Source organism: Mesocricetus auratus, unplaced genomic scaffold (assembly GCF_017639785.1).
Source record: "Mesocricetus auratus isolate SY011 unplaced genomic scaffold, BCM_Maur_2.0 Super-Scaffold_100048, whole genome shotgun sequence".
Classification (NCBI taxonomy): domain Eukaryota; kingdom Metazoa; phylum Chordata; class Mammalia; order Rodentia; family Cricetidae; genus Mesocricetus; species Mesocricetus auratus.
This window is the reverse complement of record NW_024429225.1, coordinates 6,453,119-6,469,398: the sequence shown is the minus strand read 5'-3', so window position 1 is coordinate 6,469,398 and position 16,280 is coordinate 6,453,119. Positions and strand designations below refer to the sequence as shown.

The 16,280-nt window shown below is 50.6% G+C and overlaps 1 protein-coding gene across 4 annotated transcripts in view; it reads right to left on the bottom strand.

Moving 5' to 3' along the window:
- The window catches only part of Samd4a (sterile alpha motif domain containing 4A), a 215,120-nt gene extending 200,703 nt beyond the window's left edge, over window positions 1–14,417 (bottom strand). The window contains exons 1-2 of one of the 4 annotated variants that reach the window (XM_040735733.1): window positions 14,227–14,417; window positions 12,344–12,983 (exon numbers count right to left, since the gene is read on the bottom strand). In XM_040735733.1, the coding sequence (XP_040591667.1) occupies window positions 12,344–12,539 (196 nt within the window). In that variant the 5' untranslated portion in view covers window positions 12,540–12,983; window positions 14,227–14,417. The remainder of the gene's footprint in view (window positions 1–12,343; window positions 12,984–14,226) is intronic. The other 3 variants (XM_040735732.1, XM_005085801.4, XM_005085802.4) reach the window with 3 other exon arrangements.
- Window positions 14,418–16,280: the final 1,863 nt, after the last annotated feature.

Sequence of the window (16,280 nt, the reverse complement as noted above, 5' to 3'; positions counted from 1 at the left end):
AGAGTTTCTATCCACTCAGTGCTCAGCACACACAGTGCTAAGGAAAATGAAGAAGAGAATGGAAAGGGAGGGTGATGGGAAGGAGAAAAGGAAAGAGAAAGACGCTAGTTTGGGTTGAGCATTCCTCATCCTGAAACCAGACTGGCACTGCAGCACACCCAGAAAAGTGATGAGCTCCACCAAACACTCAAAGCAAAAGCAACGATAGTCCATTGATCCCATTGCATCCTTCCTTAAATGTGGCAGCCCTACGCATCGAGCTGACCTAGCTTCCCTCGCTGCCTACCTCAAAAGACGACAAAATAGCTCCATAGGTACAAATCACAGACAACAAGCCACACATATGTGACCCCAACTGCCCAGCAGAAACAAACTGGAAGTCGTCTGGTGACGCCCATAGTCTCTTGGCTCCTGCCCCTCCTCTCTGTCCTCCTCTTCCCCTCAGTAGTTTTGTCCCTCTGTCTTCTTTCCTGATGACTCACAGAGGTCAGTGAGTCTGAAACTCAGAAAGGACTTTAGAAGGCACCCAAAAGGTCACAGCTTCTTTTCTTAATAAGCAAAGCCTGATTGCTGCAGCGGGGAGGTGCAGGGAACCTCTGAAGTTGGGTTGCCCGTCTCTTAGTGGAACCCACCCCATCTCATGAGAACGACTGAGGTAGAGGGTGAGTAACTCAGGAAGGTGCTTGACGCAGAGCAGGTACGAACTAAGAGCCCATCTTGATTAGAAGTCTGTTTCGCTGCCCAAGTCTCATCTTCCTTGGTTGAAAGCCCGTCTCCTCTTTGGTGAATCCAGTGTCTGGGCAGCTCAGATTGGGATAGACGTCCACTATTTGGAGCCAGCTGCTATGTATATAGAAAATTCAAATCCTCTACTTCAAACGAGCTCCCAAGGGACCAATCACAAATACTTCCCTGCTTACATCCTCCTCGGTTTACTTAGGTTTCCAAGTAGGTATCCCTACCACACTCTCTCTCCCCTGGCCACATCCTGGATTCATGCATTTTTTCAAAGCATGCATGCAGAAGTGCAGTGCAGTCTCCAGGGATGGTCTGGCCAACAGGGCATAACTGTTCTGAATATAGCAGCTGTATTAAAGAGTTTGGCGGGAGGCAAACACACTGCGCCACTACTCATGCGTGCTTCCAAGTCTACTGAAGGCTAGAAGTTCCGTCATGGCTGCTTCCAATGAATGACGCCCCCCCCCAAGGTTTAAGGAATGCCAATGTGGGGTGGCCTTTATTACACTGAACTGTTTGGGACCACACTTCTGCCACAGAGCCCTCAGGTGTACCTCAAAGTTTGTCATTCTGCTAACAAACACACCGCCCCAGCAGCACACTTTAAAACGGTTTAAACTCTGCTGTAGTTTCTTTCACATCCTGGCGTGAGACACCTTGCAGATATGGCTGAGCAGTTATGTGTGTGCAAACCTGCTGGCCCAGAGCCTTAACGTCCTGGGACTACCCGGACCTAGGGAAAGGGGGGCAGCATACCAGCCCACACCCTGTCCCTTGGGCAGTTCTAAAGCATGTTCCCCACGGTGCCTCGGAGCCTATCTGGGAAATGAAGCCCCGACTGCCCTCAGCAGTGAGCAACTCCATCACCGGCCATTCAGCTTCTCTGTCCTTCTTTGTTTCTCTCTTCCCAGCTCCTTTCCTGTTGTCTGGGATCAGTGCCCAAAATAAAACATCTGCATGGCCAGCCCTTGCCTTGGGCTCTGCTTTCCTGGAGCCCTGGGCTAAGTCAGACTCCACCAGCAGAAGAGTGGAGCTGAACATGTGTACCCTGAGGCAGTAGAGACCTCCTGCAGGCTGACGGCCACCACAGCCAGGCCTGTCAATCACTGGAGCCATTCTAAGGCCACACACTAGACTCACCCGTCCCAACTTTTCATTTGACTCATCAGGAAATGGGGGCTGTGTTAAAACTTAAATGAGAGACGCCCACCAGAATTCCTGCGACTGCCCGGAACACTGGAGCCTCTCAGTGAATGCTCGCTCCTTCCCTCTCTCCCAGCACCCTGTCAAAAGAGAAACTACATTAGCCCTGCATGGTACAGACTTCCCATTTCTTAGAAAACCCAGATTGTTCCCAAGTCTTCACCCAGTGCTTGTAAATCACAGTGGGGTGTGTGTGTGTGTGTGTGTGTGTGTGTGTGTGTGTGTGTGTGTGTGTGTGCGCGTGTGTGTGCGCGCATGCACACATAAGTGCATGCAGAGGCCAAAGATCATCATAACGTATCTTTCTCTATCACTCTCTACCTTTTCTCATTGACCTTTTTTTAAACAGATTCACTAAAGCTGGAGCTTGCCCTTTCGACTACACTAGCTAGACAGGGATCCCCAGTACCCACCTATTTCCTTCTTCCAGTCTGTGACTCCAGGCATGTGTCCCACTTCTATGAAGGTTCTGGGGATCAAACTCAGGTCCTCATGCTTGTACAAAAAGCTCTTTAGCACTGAGATATCTCTCCAGATGCACAAATCATGGTTTTAATGCCCTTCTGGAATATTACGTGCACCTCAACAATCCTGATGATACACAGAACCTACCCTATCTTCCTCCTCCTCCTCCTCCTCCTCCTGTTCTATTGGAGACAGGGTATAACCAGGGAGCCCAGGTTAGCCTTAAATACCCAGTCTTTCTGCTTCAGCTTCCAGGGTACTGGGATTGCAGGTCTGTAACACCAAGTCTACCTTCTCCCTCCTCTCCCACTTTCAAACAAAGCTATCACTTACCCATGGGCTTTGGTGCTGCCTCTAACCTGTTGCCTCTTCAAAACTGCAAGAGTACTTCAGCAGCATCACTGTAGCCATGCTCTCGACTGCTGATGTCACACACTGGTGCCCATGCGCAGACAGAAATGTATGCGGTGTCTGGCAATGCCGCCTATGTATTTATGCTGCACACATGCAACAGATTCTACTAACAGATAAGGATGTGCCATTTCAGAAATTCCAGTGACTGCTGTGTGAGAGAAAGCCGAGGAAGTGGGAAGAGATCGCCCCTCCGGTCTCTGGAATTGACATTCTTGTTCTCTCTAGCTCACCCCTGAGGGCTCTAGTATCAGCAATAATATAAATGAAAAGAAAAAACCAGTATCTTCTCAGGAGCATCATTTTCTATGATCGTGATGATATTAATGGATCATGTGTTCTGTTTTCCTACATGCAAATGCCTTTGAAATCATGACTGCTTAAACTGACCCAGAAACCATCCCTGATATGTCTTATCAGGATCATGAAAATGAAGTTCCTATAAAGGACCATCAGAATGCTTGAAATTTTCTGCAGAGTCAACCCAGAAGGCTCAGAGCAATGCACAGACAGGGTCCGGGTCTGCCGTCCTCAAATGCAGGCTCACTTCAGGCTGAGAGAGACAAGTTCAAGAAGCAGAAAGTGAATGGTGACTGGAAGCCATATATAAAAAGTTGGGTAGTGACCACGGAGAGTCCCCAGAAGCACCCTTACCTTTCAAAGATGGCTGTCACCAGAGGAAAAGATTCTCTTCATTCTGTTGGTGAAGTTATCACAAAACCATAGGGAAGGGCTTGGAAAATCACCTTTCTTACACACAGCAAGTTCAAGTTGTCAAAAGAAAGATGACCAGCTTAGAACACACCCTTGGATGAAGACGCCAGTGACTGAATGACACTGGGTGGAACTGGACAAAGTAGAATAAGAACTGGGCTTAGGAGAGTCCGATCCCAATTCCAGATCAGTTGCTCATGACTGTCGACCAATGTCTCCTCTAGGAACCTGGGAAAACCACAGTTTGTGGCCACAGATATTCAGATGTCCATGAGAGTTGGGGCATCCATGTCCCATAAACTTCCAAGTGAGATTACATGTGCAAATGGAAGTCTTTGAGACACACCTGAAGCTTGAAAGCCGCTGCATCAAACCACCTCCTCATTTCCTCACCTCTGTGACACTGTGTCTGTCTGATCGGAGCCAGAGCCACAGACCTCCAGTGCCAGCAAGGCCAGAGGCCGCTCAGCACAAACAATCTGGCCTCACCATGGACATCCTTAATCAAAGTTTCTGTACCAAACTCCCAGAATGAGTTCATTTGCATATGAAACTTGGAGAAAGATGAGCCTCAGCCACTTCCTCTTTTGATTGATGTTTGAGATGCCGTTGCTTAACATGAGGTCCTAAACAAAGTTCCCTGCAAAAGCATTACACTGTGAGGAGCCAAGGGAACCATTACTATCTCAGACTTTCATGGGCCATCAGATGTTTTGTTCTCCTACATGTAAATATCTTCAAAACTATGACTGCCTGGGATTGACCCCATATGTCTCATGCTTCCCCCGCTAACATGCTCATGGGTTAACGGCCATGATGCTTGCCCCTAATATGGCACATACATGGAGTCTCCCTCTGTATGTGTGATTTCCCTAGCGAAACTGGCACCAGACATACTAACGAGACAGATGTCTTCTGAACATTAAAGCACCTCTTCCAAATGCTACATATCCATTCGGCTTCTTGGACTACCCAAGTCACCCAGCTCTCGCCCCTTCAGTCAAGTCCAGTTTGGTTCTGTCGCTAGAATCATAACACAGAGCAACTGTTTATGGTGTAACTATTACGGCTGTGTTTGTTTTCCCTCCACAACATGAGTGGAAGCTCCTTGAGATGAATTACTACCAGGGCTCCACTCCTTGGCTCAGTACCCAGCTCTTGTGTAATTAGGAGTTTGTGCGTCCTAGGAACCTGGAACCACAGTTCCTTACTGTACATTCATCTGTTGGTACCATCCAAATGGTAACACCTAGTGTGTAGAAGAAGGCATGGAGTCATTTGGGCTTTATCCAGTAAACTAAGATGGAAAAAACTGTATTACATGTTGATATTTGGAGTGGGAACAAAATCCAGGGACTGACTTCTGAGACCTCGGAAGTCCCAGGCTCCTACAGAAGAGGAAGCCAGTTCCTGGGTGTTCCACCCTGGCTCTGGGGCTCCAGGCTTCAGGACAGAACCTGAATCTTGACTGGCATATTAAGAGAGAACACTCGCTCTAGTTCTGAAAGTTCTGCTTTCTTTGGAAGAATCCTGCCTCGGGCAGCTTCCAGAGAAGCAAAAAATAGCTCAGAGGAGACGCCTGATTCGGCATCTTAATCTGTGACTGTAGAATGAGTTCTGCCAGCCCTCAGGAGAAGTGATTAGGAGAGATGAAAGGCCAGGGCCAAGCTAAACACTCCAGTAGTGATCATACTAAGAAAAACATGAGGTCCTGCTCCTCACTTTGCCTGGCAAATGAGATGACGAGGGCACTTGGAGGATGACTGACCACCTTCCAACTTCTCCTTACTGCCCTTTTCTTCAGAACTAGACCTCAGCAGGAGAGTTCAGTTACTTCTCAATGGCCTAGCCTTCAGTTTGCCCTTGCTTGTTTACACAGACAGAAAGAAGTCAACTTGACTGCTGTGAAGTCTACCCTGTATTTGCTTGATGAGCTGGATTATAACATATCCTAGTTGCTGAAGAAAGTGATCACCCGGAGTAAATAACCAAATCCAAGTCATTCACAGCGCAGAGTGTGACCCACAGCACTGCCTACAATTTGAAAGTGTAACTTGCTGGTCTACTCCAGACCAACCCAAAGATAAGTGGTAATGCCCTACCTGAGCTGTATATCATATAGAAGCCCTGTGTATATTCACTTAATCTAATGAATTCTCACAGTCACCAACTGAAGGGAAAAAAACAGTCATCATTTACTTGGGAAAATTAAGTCAGGGCTGAAATTTTTAGAATAACCAAGCTAAAACCAAGCTGGCACATGCTAGTCACATCCTTCCAGTAGGCCCCAACCTATTCTTGATAATTTTTAAATACAAAATCTCCACAGGAGAAAAATAGTGCTATGCCAGTTCCAGCTAAGAAGAGGCAAGTTCAAACCTGAAGGACAAAACAGAGCCTCATTGGATCATTAACTGGAAACTTGGAGACAATGAACAATGAAGTTTATCGCCGTCATCATAAGAAAACTGAAGCTCACAAATTAACTCAGTAGTCTTGTCTGGTGGATCTCAAGTTTGCACTCCAAGAGCCCTCTATAACTCCTGCCTGCCTGTGGGGATAAATGACGGCGCGTGTGGCAATACCTTCCTTTTCTGTCTAGCCCGGGCCTCTTTCTTGCCTTTACAGCGATACTGATAGTGCCCACGGTGCCCCCAGACAATGGTGCCAGTGGAAACTGTCAGAACCCAGTTGCCTCTCTTCTTCACGGGGGAAGGGCACGTACTCCAGGCCAGCTTTCCCCACAAGTGGAACACAGACAGACAAGCACAGCACTCGCGACACACATGCCCACATGTCACACATACCCACACATCATGCCCACATACACAACATACCCACACATCATACCCACATACACAACATACCCACACATCATGTCACCTATGTTGTATGTGTGCACCCACGTAGCACAATACTGACACCCACATGCCATGCATTATCCTGTATACACCTCACATACCATACTACCCATGCTAAGCATACCAACAGACCCACTACTCACACCCATAGTGCATGCAGAATATATATCTGTATATACAACATACCCACATTCTTACATGCCATTCATACAACCCACAAATCATACTACTCACACATACAACATACATTCATCATACACCTATACCCTACCTATACCACACAGATGAGCTCAAACGTCACACTAGTTACACTCCACACCATACATACACACACATCCATACATGTCACACACATCATATGCCTACTACACAGCCACCACAGACCTGTCATATACATCACACATACACCACAATATCAATACATCACACACTCATTTACCAGCTACGCTGTGATACACCACTTAGATAATATCCACAAATGCCACACACCCACATACCACACGTACATGCCACACACACTACACTGCTAACACCACACACAAATCTACATGTCACACTACTCACACCCACTTGCCATGCATGCACATTGCACACACCACACAACCCACATAACACACAAGCACACCAAACACACTACACAATCCACAACGCTTGTACCATGCCCATCACTCCCAGCAGTGAGCCCCTTCCCTCTTCCTTCCCAGCATGCCCCTGCATGTGAGTCCACCAGGGCTTGGGTCTCTTGGGTCTCTTCTTCAGAATGGGCTCCAAATTCCTTGGCTGGCCACGCCACGCACATACACCACTTCTGTTTTTAACTTCTACGTCTTAGAGCTCAGCTGCTCCACACACGCCATCCCCTGCCTTACCAGAACAGTTCAGTGCCCTCCTCTGCGCTTCGGAAGGGCCGCTTTGCCTCCTCGTTGTAGCTTTCTTCATACAGAACCACTCCACAGCCACCACTTGAGATTCACCTCAATACTTATTCTCCTCAATGAGGTCTTCCCTACCTTTGCCCGAACAACTGGCCGCTGTGTGCACACTGCCTCTCCATACGCCTCCTTCCACATGTTTGACGACCACACCTAGGTCTCGGCACCGTCAGTAAACGGGTTACTCACTCAACACTGAAAACAGCTATCATGTACCAGTCACTGGAATACAATGCGTTATCTCTGTATTCCAGAGAAGTAGTAGGCAGTCAGAAAGTGTTTGTTGGGTGAATAAATGAATGAAAAAAAAACTACAAATGATATTTTATCATATCACCAAGAAAATCTTCTCTGCTGTTCTCTTTTTTACTCCATTTGCGATCTAAAAAAAAATCAGCTGAGGATACAAAACAGCACACCAGTCCTGCAGGACCCCAAAGCCATGAAACCCACAGGACTGCCAGCACCTTCGCCAACCAATGGAAGCAGATGTCCCCTAGTGTCCTCCAACTTCCAGTCATTCTTGTCTCAGGCGCCCCCACTTCAGTCCAGTATTTCATTATGGGTAAGCAGCAATCTCTCGTTCGGCATTAACTTGCTATAAACACCCAGTTCCCCTCGAAATAAGTGCTATTTGTAGTTAAAAGTCTATATGGATCAGCTTGTGGATCTTGACTTATACACTCTCCACCGACAACACGTAATTCAGGGACAAATGACAGAGTCATGCCCAGTGCCACACGATCAATTATTCTTTGCAACACTTTGAGTGGAGGTGTAGACTTTCTCTTTTGCCATTATGTTAGCACTGAAGCACCTGCTAGTCCCGGAACTGTTAGTACAAGCGCAGACCAGCAAAGTCACAATGTGAACCTGGAATGGCTCGCACTGAGCTGTCATTTAAGGTCATGAGGGTTCTGGAAACAAGCTGTTACTTCGAGGGGGTGTAACTACCATCCTTGACTAAGTCTGGAATACAGAGGTAAAACAGTTACACGAATACAGGGGAAACTGCGTGACTCAGCTTCTGTGACTGTATCAAATGCCTGCCGTGATCAGCTTATGAAGAGAAAAGGTTTGGGCTCACAGTGTTGGAGGCTTCAGTCCATAAACAGTTGAGCCTGTTGCCTTGGCCCATTACTCATTCACCTCAGGCAGAAGAGTCAAAGGGAACAGGAAGGGGCGAACCCACTAGTTTCTCCCAACAGACACCCTCCATGATCTTAGGGATTCCACCACCTTGCAATATTTTATAAGGCTAGAAATCAAGGTTTTAACACAGACTTTTGGGGACATTCCACATCAAAGCCGTAGTAGAAACTGAGTCAACTACTTCTTTGGGTCCCCGATGGTTACGAACCTGAGGCAAAGAATAAATCAGTGAATCACTAGATTATTATTTTCCCTTGGTTTTTCAAGACAGGGTTTCTTTATGTAGCCTTGGCTGTCATGGGATTGCTCTGTAGACCCTGGAACTTACAGAGAAGCATCTGCCTCTGCTTCCCAAGTGCTAGGATTAAAGGTGTGTGCCACCACTGCCCAGCCATTAAGATTAAGGAAATGAAAAACGAGTGTCAAAGCTCATCCCACCGATCTCCAATGATCCATGTTCAATGTGCACCCTATTTAAAATCAGTTCATAGTAGTGATTTTTCCTTATGATAATAAAATAAAGCCCCAGATACAACTTTGATCCTCATCTACCCAGTTTTAAAATCTCCAAGCATGAAAAGAGATGTGTGTATATTTTAATTGCTGAATACAAAATAAACGACACGGGATGACTAGGGTATGAGAAATCTCATCCACTCAATGAATGAGTCATTCTGCACAGCCTAGCTCTCTGAATTGCTGGGACACACCAGAACAGTTTTGAGGTTAGTTACCTCAGGTATAAATGTTCTCCATGTGTGCTAGACATTTTCTTGTCTTCTTAAAGAATGCATTTTTTATTATTCTTTTAATTTAAATTAGAAACAAGCTTGTTTCACATGTCAATCCCAGCTCCCTCTCCCTCCCCTCCTCCCCCAGTCCCCCATCAGCCCTCCCAGCCCCCCACCCAATCCCTACTCCCTTCCTCAGGGAGGGTGAGGCCCTCCATGGGAGATCTCCAGAGTCTGTCATTTCATTCAAGGCAGGGCCTAGGCCTTCTCCCAAGAGTCCAGGCTGAGAGAGCATCCCTTATTGTGGGATAGGCACCCGAAGTCCATTTGTGTGCCAGGGATAAATATTGGTCCACTACCCAAGCCCCCAGACATTGCTGAGGCCTTCTCACTGACACCACATTCAGGGGGTCTGGCTCAGTCCCATGCTGGCCATCAGTCTGGGGTCCAAGAGCTCCCTTTCAAAGATACCTTTTGGTACTTGGCTGCTATCACCAGGAGACAGCAGTCATTCGTTTATACTCTTATATAGAGATGACTGTAGAGTCAGTTAGGAGTACCTATCATATTAGTCCCAAGACTTCAGGGCTTTTGATCCAATTCTCGAGTCTAGAGTTAACAGTTTTTCTGTCTTTCCTAGATGCCATGTCATTTGGCGTCACTCTTCACTGATGATTACAGAAACTTCTCACCCTCTTCTAAGTATGTAACTATGTGGACTATTGCTTAAGATGTCTTAAGGGTTGTATGCACCCGGGGATGTAACTCCGTTTGATAGAGTGCTTGCTTCCCCCACACAAGGCCCTGAGTTCAATTCCCCCAGCACCACATACACCAGTGTGATGTCATACACCTCTGACCTCAGCCTTCAGGGAGTTCAGAAGTTCAAGGCGCCTACATAGCAAGTTTGAGGCCAAGCTGGACTGTGTAGGGTTCTACATAGGAAGAAAAAAGATTGAATCTAGGAAAGTAGTGTGTTCCGAGAAAGTCAAGTTTTCTATGTATTTTATAACTTCTTCTCTGGTTGCTAAGCAGGTTTTTTTGCTCACTTCCTGGTCCTTGGCTAGATTCCAGATAAGCAGAGAAGTGCAACAGGTTGGCTAGGACACATCTGGATGCACTCTTAAGCTCTCCACCCTCGGACTGTAAACCACCAGCTCCCACAACAACTCGGCCACGCTGAAGAACAAGTACAAAAGGCTTCCATGTGGGAAGAATATTTAGATTGAAAGATTAATCCATAAGCTGGAAAATGGTTCCTATCATTGTAATGGTTTCATATTTTATATTTCTACATCATTTAGCCACACAAATTGATTGGTATTTTACATAAATAGGTATCTTTAAGTTTAAGAGAGAAAATTACAAAATTTCAATATTTTTGTTTGTTAAATTATAACAAATTATTTTTAGTATCATACATTTAACTTACTTACTGGCTTGATAGCTACTATATTGGAAAAATAGCCTCACTATTACTCAAAGGGAAAAAAATGTTGCACCAACATTTGAATAACATAAAGACAAATTATTGTTAGTTTAACCTGTCCCTGGGCTTCCTGGAGTCAAGCATTGTACATAAATGACTGGACTTAGATTTTGTGCATTCTACAAAAGGAAAAGTTTACATAACCCTGTTGGCCAAGTCCAAGATCGCAAGCTGAAGCAGGTGAAAGCCCTGCTTTGCCATGAAGGACCAAAGGGAGGTAGGCAGATAGTCAGTTACCCTAGTCATGCGTCTAGAAACGAAGTTGGCCTTCAGCTATTCATAAATGTAGCATTCAAGCTTCAGCAAGGGGGCCCAACCGCTGTGCCCTTCTGAGGAGCTGGCCTGGGCTGCCAGACTAGGGCTGAGCGGAGTCCTCCCTCAGAATGACCCTTCATACTTGGCAGTTCAGGATCATTTGGATGCAGTCTCGCAAAGGCCTGCAGGATTTCTAGCTCCACTTCCAGCCTGTGATTCTATATAAGGAAACATCCATTCTAGTGTTTTCAGCATCGTAAGCGCTGTATCAGGCTGGAGGAATGAGGAAGCCACAGGCCCTTCTCTGCCTGTCCAAAGGCTCACTCACTTCAGCAACCTCCAATCCCCGCTGCCCGGGAACTGGACCTTGTCAACAAATGGCAACCCAGCCCCCAAGTGTCTTGCAGACTCACAGCTAACATGGAACAGCTGGAAGAGGACCCTGCGTTCTTTACTCTGCGTAAACACTGGGGGCTCTGTTCGCCCTCCTGCAGCAGCAAGAACCAAAGAATTTCCCTGCCCCCCCAATCACAATCACCAAGCTCTCCCACACCTCCCTCCCCCATCTCCAGCCTCCCCTTACTCCAGATACAATCTGAGTCTGTCACCACCCATAATGGCAGATGGCAAACCGCTGGACGTTCCGACTATATTTACTTTCTGTAGTAGTTGCTGTGGCTGTAAATACTGAAAGGTTACTAAGAAACAATTCTGTTCTGTTCCTTAAAGTTTCCTCACAAAAGCCACACACTGTGGAGCCCAAGCCATGCTTGCTCTCCCCCCAGGATCCGTTATCAATGCGGATAACGTCATGACCAAGTGTAGCCACATCACAGCCGTGCTGCAAATGTCATTTTGACAGCCTACAGCGTCACCTACATATTATTCGGAAGACAAACCTCTAAAACAGCGCTATCCGTGGGGGTTGGAGGAGAAAGAATAATAAAATTGCATTTTCAGGTATTCTTACAGCCTGTCTGAGCTCGGCGACTGGAGGGGCAGTCCCGAGCTTCCTGGTGTATTGCTGAGAGCCAAGGAGCCACGTTACCCGAAAGGAGCGAGCGGGAGGGGGGGTGGCAGAAAATCCAGACTCTACGTGACCTGACTTACTTATTTCCAAGGAAAGCGCAGGAGAGAAAAATCAATCATTCATGCTACCGTAGCTACCACACGGAATGGGCTAAGGAGTCCACAATGGGCAAAGCCCCAAAGCGGACAGAGGAGGCGAAGAGGGGCCAGGGTCGAGGCAGATGCCCAGAGCCCCGGGGGCCCGTGGGGATGAGGTCCCCGCGGAGTGGAGACCGGTGGGGGAGGGGGCGGGGGCGGGGCCCGGACCGGAGGCGGGGAGTCTGGATTCCCGGGGAGCTGCGGGAGCCGCGGCCGCGCACTTACCCGGGCTGTTGGCCTCTCCTTCCAGGACGTGCAGCTCGGCGCAGTCGGCCAGAGAGTGCTCCAGGCAGAGCTGGAGGAAGCGGGCCTGGGTCTGGCTCACGCGCTTGAGCAACGACAGCAGCGCAACAGTCTGCTCGCACTCGTTCCAGCCCTTAAACCAGCCCGCCAGCACCCCAACCTGGTCGCGAAACATCATGGTTAGGGGGGCCGCCCTCCGTCTACGAAGCCCCTCGACGCCCCTGCCTGCCCAAAGTTTGGCGGAGCCGCAGCCCCGCGGCCTCCCGAGACGCGTTCTGGTTCCAAGGTCTCCGGTGCCCGGGCGCTGCAGGTACTGACTCGGCTCCTGCCTCTCTCTCTCTCTTTCTCTCTCTCTCTTTCTCTCTCTCTCGGTTCAGTTATGTTCCGGTGGTTCTGGTTGATTCCCCAGAGACGGTGACAAACAGTAGCCCGGAGATGTTTCTTTTGTTAAAAAAAAATAGCGATTAAAAATATAAATCCCTCACAAGGCACAAAACTGAATGAAGAACGCTCTTTCCCCTTTCCTCGTAGCTTCAGGATGGTGATTTCCGGCGTCCCGGGGTCTCCTCCCCGCTGGGCGGCAGCTCGGACCCTTCACACCCGCATTCCCAAGCGGTAGTCACTAGTGAAAGGACAGAGAGAGCTGCAGTGAGACCTCGACCCCTGGAGGAGAGTGTCTAAGGGGATCCGGGCATCGTGGGGAGCCCCGTAGCGGTGGGGGGCGTGTGGGAGCCAACGTTGGGGGTATCCCGCTGAAGCAAGTCCCCCAGGTTCCAGCCGTCCCCTCCGCACTCGGATGTGCAAGCTGAGCTACGGCACAGTTTCCTTCCCAGGTGCGGGAGGAGCCCCCGCGGCTTCCTGTTGCTGCGGCTGTGACCCGCTAGTGCTCCCTGAACGCCCCACCCGGGGTGGCCTCCCGGGCTGTGTCTGCGAACGCCAGCACCAGCAACAGATCCTCCCCGCGCTGAAAACTTGCAATGCGGCTGCGAAGGGGCGCGGGGGTGGGGTGGGGGCTAATGCAAAGCAGAGGCGGTGACAGAGGCAGCCAGGGTTCCAGCCTCCTCCTCCTCCTCCTCTCCTTCCTCCTCCTCCTCCCTCTCTCCTCCTCCCTCCTCCAATTCCTCCCCCCCTTCCCTCCTCCTCCTCCCGGAGAAGCAGCCGTACGGCTGCAGCTCCATCTACAGCAACAGCCAGCATCTCCACCGCCAGGCTCCCCTCTGGATTTAGGCCGTGAGCAGCCGCTGCGACAGCTCGAGACAAAAATAAACTCTCCCTACCCGAAGCTCGGCAAGGCTCAGTCGGAGCCCTCACTCCCCAGCGCCGCTCCAGCCCCCCGTGGAGGTCCCCCCACCCCACCCCACCCCGTCTGCTTGGGCTGCATCAATCTGGTGTGTGTGTGTGTGTGTGTGTGTGTGTGTGTGTGTGTGTGTATGCGCGCGCGCGTGCGTGTGATTTAGGCATCCTGGCCCCCACCCTGTCCCCGCCGCAGCCTGAGGGCCGTGTCCTCGCCCGTGGGTCCCAGGCCCAAGGCGATGCAATTGTGGGAGCAAGCCTTGCTCGGGGACCGCGGGAGCCGGCAGCACGGCTTTCCCGAGCGGCAGGGCGGTCCCCGAGGGGAATACAGATTCCGCCCTCGGGCACCCCCTCCCCCCCGCCCAGAAGAAAGTTAGGTTCGGGGGCTCTACCGTCCCGTCCCAGCTCTCTGGTGGCGCAGCAAAGAGGAAAGACTAAGTGCCCGGCCCTCTGGGGACCGCTCGCTCCCAACATCTGCCGCCTACAAGTTCCGGGTGGGAGCGCGAAGTCCTCGGGTATGGGTCGGAGGGACCGCGGAGCGCCTCGCCGAGGGCAGCCGAAGGGACGCTCACCTCCACGCGGCTCATCCTGCGGCTTGGGGCCCTGCGCGTGGGTCCGGAGCCGTGGCAGCAATCAGCGGGGTTGGGGGCGCTCGGAGCGCGGGCTGCTGGCCATGCCGTCGGGGCTGGCAGCGCGCGGAGAGTGCGGCGCTGCAGGTTCGGGGCGCTATCGCCGCCGCCGCCGCCGCCGCTGCTGCCTCCAGAGTCGGCTCGCGAAGGACTGAGCCGCCCGGAGCTCCCCACATGCTACTGATTAACATACACCATTACATCATGGGCTTGGCAGGGAGCGCCCGAGCGGGGGGAGAGGAACCCGGGCGGCGGCGGCGGCGGCACGCGGGGGAGTCGGGGGAGGATCCCCGGGCCCGGCAGGCGGCGAGCTGGGGGGAGGGACGGATTCCTAAGCCGGGACCATAGAGGGGGAGGGAGCCCAGTGGGAGGAGCGGAAGAGCACAGATTGGAGGATCTGCGAGCGGAGCACAGAAGTTTGGAGAAGGGGAGGGGTCCGGGCGAATTCCTCCCCGCTGCCACCCGCGAGTTCTACCGCGGCCCGGGCACAGGAGCCGCCAGAGCTGGGGCAGGAGGGGACCCGGACGGATCTGGAGCTGGGACGGTGCTGCCACCCGCTGCTCGCCCTTGGGAATGTGGCTCGCCAGGTTCAGTGACCCTTTAGCCCTGCTGAAATCCGTGGGTGGCTGGCCGGTGTAGACCATGGACACCCAGAGTCACTGTCGCTGGGGGTTTGGACGGGTTCCTGGGGTCTGGAACGCGTAAAGTGTCGGAGAGCGACGAAGAACACAGCGCAGGGCTGGACGTGCCTGGTCGCCCACTCTCGGCCAAAGTCGGGCGCTGGATGCCCTTCGCTTTGCGGTCTCCCGGCCTCGCACTCGGGGAGCCTCATCCCAAGCTGTGCCTGGCGCGCGGTTGTGGCTCATGGCCAGAAGCAGTGGCCCTAGACACCCTGGGAGACAGGGAGGCGTGGCAAGACCACCTGTCAGCACCGCCGGGTGGGGGGGACCGGAGTACAGCCTTCACCTGCGCCTGCAGCGGGCGGGGCCAGAGTCTGGGCGGTCATTCATCGCTGAAGTTCTAGGATGCTGCTCAGAGTCACCTACTACAAAGTGCCTCGGGCAGTCTCCCTCATACAGGGTTGGCTTAAAACACCCTAAAACCTAAACTCCGTACCTCCTCCTGTGAGTGTTTACAAAGAGGGCTCGGCCAAAACCCAGCGGGTTTTCAGAGTAAACGCCAGCCAAGCCCTAGGAACTTGTTTTCCAGCTATTTGGGGCGCATTTATAATGGAGAGCTGGGAAAGCAAACGTGGGGCCCATATTCTTCCTGCCCTGCTCTGCCTAGCACAGTATTTGACGGGATGTCCGCGAGCTTACTCCCCCATCTTTCAGCTCCGGCGCTAGCATCGTGATTCCAACCCTTTGATAGTCCCTCCTCGGATGTCCCGTGTAGGTCCCTTCAGAGCGACAACACCTACCATCTGTTAGTGTACTGAAAGGGCTCTTGGGGTGGCGTAATGTTTTGCCAGTATTTCCATCACAACTGAGTTAGCGAATTTTTAAAAGTTCATTATTAACCACCCAGGGGAGGTATCTGCATAATTTGATGAGTAGTTTGCTCAATTTAGGAAACATTAATCCCGGACTCAGTGTTTGACTTCTGATTTGTTTTATTATCGTAGAAGCAGAAAAGCTTTATAGAAGTTTTTTTTTCCCCAAAATCCGGTGTGCCAACTACTCCTTGGTAGTACTTCTGTTAGGAAACAGGACCACGCAGTGCTAACTCAGCCAAAGCAAAAATGATCCATATCTGGGCTGTTAGACGTCCCCGAAGTGATTTTAAAAAAGAAGAAGAAAAGAAAAACAAAGATACACCAATAACGCAATTATTGTCCGCTGCTACTTAAAACGTGGCTAGTAAGGCGGGGCGGTGGGGGATGGGGGTCGGGGAGGGGGGGGACCGGAGTGGCAAGCATTTGAAGAATGAAAATGGTGCCATCTACCGGAGAATAGTAGTTCTTACAACAGCCTTTGACCTAGGAACCAAGTCTTCAC